Below are 5482 nucleotides of genomic sequence, written 5' to 3'. Positions count from 1 at the left end.
GCCTTACTAACGTAGAGATATATCACTTCTACTGCTTCCCCCAGTCCTGTCAAAGAAGGATATTAGATTGGTTTGACATGATTTGCTCTTGACAAATCCATGCTGACTGTTACTTGTCACCTTATTATCTTATAGGAGCTTACAAATTGATTGTTTGACTATTTGCTCCATTATCTTTCCAGATATTGAAATTAAGCTGACTGGTTTGTAATTCCCTGCATTGCCCTTTCTCCCCTTTTTATAGATAGGTGCAATATTTTCCCTTTTCCAGGCCAGTCTGCCATCCTCCATGAGTTCTCAAAAATAATCACTAATGGCTCAGATATCTCCTCAGCCAGTTCCTTAAGAATTCCACGATGTATTTCATCTGGCCCTGCCAACATGAAGCCATCTAACTTGTCTAAGTAATTCTTAACTTGTTCTTTTCCTATTTTAGCCTCAGAGCCTACCTGATTTACACTGATGTTCACTATGTTAGTTGTCCAATCACTGCTAACTTTTTTGATAAAAACTGAAAGAAAGAAGGCATTTAACACTTCGGCCATAGCTGCATTTTCTGTTCTTGTCTTTCACTCCCCATTTAGTAATAGGCCTCTCTGTCCTTGGTTGTCTTCTTGCTCCTGTAACCCTTCTGCCAGGTGGGGTCAGCAGCAACCAGGGCCGGGTTCAATATCTAGGGGTCCCTTTTCAACAATACAACACAGAACTGGCTCAAGCCTCGACCCAGTAACCTGGGAAAATTACATACCACCCTGGGTGCCTCTGAGATGCAATACGTCCCCACTCGCAAGCACAGAGTCTGAGTGTAGAAAAGAAACTTTTAATGAAAAGAGGGAAGTCACCTGACATTAATTAGGGAAAGTGCCATAAGCAGGATTCATAATCATAAAACTTTAAGCAGGACATCCACCCCAGCATGCGTGGGGCAGTGCCTTCCATCTCATGTTCTTGAGTTCTACAACCAAAATTTCCTTTTCTGTGCTCCTCTCTGCTCCCTCACCATACCTCACTCACAGTGGTTGTCCATGGTCAGTGAGGACCCAAGGTACAGAGGTGCATCTCTGTGAGTTCACCTCCCACCTGAGGAAAAAGGCACCTTGCTTGCTTTGCCATCTGAGCACTTGTTCTGACTGGCCACTGCACCAGCCGCTGTTCCTTGTCATCTGGCCGCCCCGCCAGCCGCAGTTTCTCTCCACTACCCATCCCCCCAGCTGCAGTTCCTCACTGTCTGGCCAGCTGCTCATTCGCCAGCCGACTGTCAGTCACCTTCTGCTGCCACCTGCCTCTCTGCTGTGACCTCTGCACATCAGTCTCTCAGTAATTTTCAGTTCTTTGCAGGCTAGGCAGAAACACTGCCCCACCACAAGTGATTTCAGCTCTCATTTGACACTTTACCATAACAAAAGGCTCCTAATGAAGCCTATTTAACTCTATCTTTGAACAGTGGGGAGGAAGAGGTTAAACCAGATTGAGGACCCTTAGGGAGAGTTCATACCTCCTGGCTGGGCCACCTGTACCCATCCCTCTTACTTTCACAGGGGTCTGGCATTCTTGAAGTCCACCATCTTTATTCTGCTGTTTGCCCTCCTATACTTCCTTAGAATCATGAACTCTGTCATTTCATGATCACTTTCACCCAAGCTGCCTTCCACCTTCAAATTCTCAACCAATTCCTCCATGTTTATCAGAATCAAATCTAGAATAGCCTCTCCTCTAGTCACTTTCTTTTTGTAATAAAAAGTTGTCTCCAGTGCATTCCAAGAACTTGCTGAATAATCTGTGCCCTGCTGTGTTATTTTTCCAGCAGATGTCTGGGTAGTTGAGGTTCCCTCAACATCACCAAGTCCAGTGTTTTCAATGATTTGGTTAGTGTAAAAAAAGCCTCACCCACCTCTTCTTCCTACCATGACATCACTTTTGATTTTTACCCCTTTTATCCTTACCCAGAGACTTTCACCAAGTCTGCCTCTCACTTCTGTCTCAACCTCAGGGCAAATGTATATATCTTTGATATAAAAGTTCTACAAAAAGCATGAATTTTATGATCCATGTTCTGCTCTTAGTTACACTTGTAAAAATCTACAGTGACTCAGTTTCCAGAGATGGAATTATTCTGGACTTGCAGCAGTGTATCTGAGAGAAGAATGTAGGACCCTGTATGGTGTATTTATTTAAAAATGCAAAAGATATTTTTGCTACTCCTTATGAGCTGAAGAAAATGAGCCTGATTTGTCTTCTCTAGAGCTGTATTGCAGCTCTTAATTGCATTATATATGATTATGTTTTGCAATTCATTTTAAACACTGATATTTTTAAAGTATTCAAAATGCATCGGTTATAAAGAAAATTGCATTATAGCTTGACATACACCAAAACAGTTAAATTGCTTTTCTGTACAGATTGTGCTTTGCTGTGTTTCACCAGAAGAGGGTATAGTTTGGAAGGAACCTGACGCCAGCCTGGAATTCCTATTGTGTTTAGAAACAGCAAAAGAAAAACAAGCACAAGTTTCTCCTCTGCACACTTCCTGTCACTGTGTGAAGGAGTCAACACATAAACTCCAGACCTTAAAGTAAAAGTAAACATAGCAGCTTTCCTTGAGACCTTGGAGCGGAAGGCAAAAACTGCACCAGCTTTCTGTGGGATCATCCTGCTGATTGTCTGTCTTTCCGAATTATCAATTATTTCACTTTTCATTAATCAGAACAAGGGATTTTTTGAAATGATGGGACTGCCAGCCTGTGAATAAATATCACTTCAGAGGAAGAGAAAGAATGGACCCTGAAAAGAATCTCAAGCACTGAAGTAGAGGGTGAGTTTTGTTCAGTGGTTTCTTCTCTTTCATATCTGCTGGAGGAGTTGATTTCTTTCTAACATCCCTGCTTCTAAGCACAACAGCCTGATGACTTGTCTTTTCACTGCAGCTTGTTGCATACCTTGCAAGGTTTTACTGACTGCAGGTTTATTTCTGTAATCTTTACTAGCATTACTCAAAATCATCTCAGTAAGTTTTGTAGTATACATTACCTGGTTCTGATTTGTTTTCACAAAGAATCTACAAACAGCAAAGATTTGGAAGAAAACTAAGAATTGATATATATAAAAAAATCAATAACATTAAAATGGAAGGTGAATCTAGATTTCCAGATGTGGACAGTAATGGATCAGAAAAAAATGAAGATATAGAGATTATAGTCAATGTTGGTGGGGTGAGGCAGGTGCTATATGGAGAAAATCTGAACCAATATCCAGCAACAAGATTAGCACAGTTGATCAACTGTTTATCAGGGGGATATGATACTATTTTCTCTCTTTGTGACGACTATGATCCTGGGAAAAGAGAATTTTATTTTGACAGAGATCCAGATGCTTTCAAATGCATTATTGATATATATTACTTTGGAGAAATTCACATGAAGAAAGGAATATGCCCTATATGTTTCAAGAATGAAATGGAATTTTGGAAAGTAGACTTGAAATTCTTGGATGACTGCTGCAAAACTCATCTGAGCGAAAAAAAGGAGGAACTGGAAGAAATAGCCCGAAGGGTGCAATTGATTCTGGATGATTTGGGAATGGATGCCTCTGAAAATCACTGGAAGAGATGCCAGAAATATATTTGGAAATTAATGGAGAAACCAGAATCATCCTATCCAGCTAGAGTAATCGCAGTGTTGTCCTTCCTATTTATTTTGATCTCATCTGTAGTAATGTGCATGGGGACCATCCCAGAACTCCAGATAATAGACTCTGAGGGAAATCATGTGGAACACCCAACACTGGACAACATTGAGACAGCGTGTATAGGCTGGTTTACCTTGGAGTATGTGCTTAGACTTATTTCTTCTCCTAATAAACTGCACTTTGTGATTTCTTTCATGAACATCATTGATGTTTTTGCAATACTTCCCTTCTACGTCAGCTTGCTTTTGACCCACTTGGGTGCCGGAATGATGGAGTTAACCAATGTTCAACAGGCTGTTCAAGCACTTCGGATCATGAGGATTGCTAGAATTTTCAAACTCGCACGCCACTCCACAGGGCTACAGACTTTAACCTATGCTCTTAAAAGAAGCTTTAAGGAGCTAGGACTGCTTCTTATGTACTTGGCTGTTGGAATCTTTGTGTTTTCTGCCCTTGGTTATACCATGGAGCAAAGTCACCCTGAAACCTTATTTAAAAGCATCCCTCAGTCATTTTGGTGGGCAATTATAACCATGACCACAGTTGGATATGGGGACATATATCCTAAGACAACACTGGGGAAACTGAATGCTGCCACCAGTTTCCTTTGTGGGGTGATAGCTATAGCACTTCCCATCCACCCCATCATAAACAACTTTGTCAGATACTATAACAAGCAGAGAGTTTTAGAAACAGCTGCCAAGCATGAACTGGAGCTGATGGAGCTATACTCAGGTGAGGGGAAAGTTGGAGGCTCCAAGAATGAACTAGAGGATCTTATGGGGGAAGGCAAGGAGCCTCCTTCATGGAGCAGACAGCTAAAGGTTTCCCACAGTGACACCTTCATTCATCTCCTATCAGATGAGAAACATTACAGGACCAGGCTTCAAAGCTGCAAATAAACTAAGTGACTGTCACTGTTCAGCTATAGAATGGGACAAATTGACAATCTTCTACAGAAAAGATTAAAGGGACCTGTCAGTGTTGAGAGTGAGCACTGCCTTTCCTTTCCAAACATGCATACAAATTAACCCCCATTGCAGCTTCATCAGAGGTTGGTAAGACTTTGTTTTTATTACCTGACATATAATATTAGGATGCAATTGAGATGTGGCTGATTATAATTAATACATCCTGACAAAATCAATTTGTAACCATTTCAGAGATTGAAAACAGCTTCTTGATCAATAATATGTACAATTACTTGGATGTTACCCTTTATAAAAATCAAAATTCTGTATGTGTAATAATAAAGAATAACAATACCACAGAGAACTTGTGCTTCAGGCTTTGTTTGGGGTTTTTATAGTTAGGAAATCATTTAAAAAAAATTAAATCAAACTGTCACTCATAGGTGTTGCAACTAGGGGTGCTGAGGTTATGGAGCACCCCCTAGCTTGAAGCGATTTCCATCATATACAGGGTTTACAGTTTGGTTCAATGGCTCTCTGCACCCCCACAATAAAAATTGTTTCAGATACCCTTGCTGTCACTCCTAAAGTATTAAGGTGTCCAGTAAAATGTAACAAGTAACAAGCGGTATTTTTATCCGAGTGCTAACTAAAAATATGATCACACACTGTAGTTGTGTGAGCCAGTCAAAAGATGGCTTCTACATTCTATAAAGTACAATTATGGGTGACATTTTGGATAATAGTGTCAGTCCCTCTTTCTGTGAAAAATCTATTTTAATATTCCACAAAGATCTCTTTTGACAGAGGTATGGAGCAGAATCAGTGTTCTGTGATAGGGTTTTTAAAGCAAGTAAAACAAATAGTCTTTACTTAATTACAACAGA

General features: G+C 40.4%; 1 protein-coding gene across 1 annotated transcript; it reads left to right on the top strand.

The window, feature by feature from the left end:
• Nucleotides 1-3068: 3068 nt before the first annotated feature.
• KCNF1 (potassium voltage-gated channel modifier subfamily F member 1) lies at nucleotides 3069-4861 on the top strand. Its single transcript, XM_073335108.1, has one exon. The coding sequence runs from the start codon at nucleotides 3123-3125 to the stop codon at nucleotides 4584-4586; it is 1464 nt and encodes a 487-aa protein (XP_073191209.1). The 5' UTR covers nucleotides 3069-3122; the 3' UTR covers nucleotides 4587-4861.
• The last annotated feature ends 621 nt before the right edge of the window (nucleotides 4862-5482 follow it).

The sequence above is a fragment of the Lepidochelys kempii genome, chromosome 3 (genome assembly GCF_965140265.1).
Source record: "Lepidochelys kempii isolate rLepKem1 chromosome 3, rLepKem1.hap2, whole genome shotgun sequence".
In the NCBI taxonomy this organism is placed as follows: Eukaryota; Metazoa; Chordata; order Testudines; family Cheloniidae; genus Lepidochelys; species Lepidochelys kempii.
The sequence above is the reverse complement of the archived record's forward strand: the minus strand, read 5'-3'. Positions and strand labels throughout refer to the sequence as shown.

Bases quoted from the DNA above. Each gene is read 5' to 3' on its own strand.
- KCNF1 (XM_073335108.1), top strand. From the start codon at position 3,123: ATGGAAGGTGAATCTAGATTTCCAGATGTGGACAGTAATGGATCAGAA.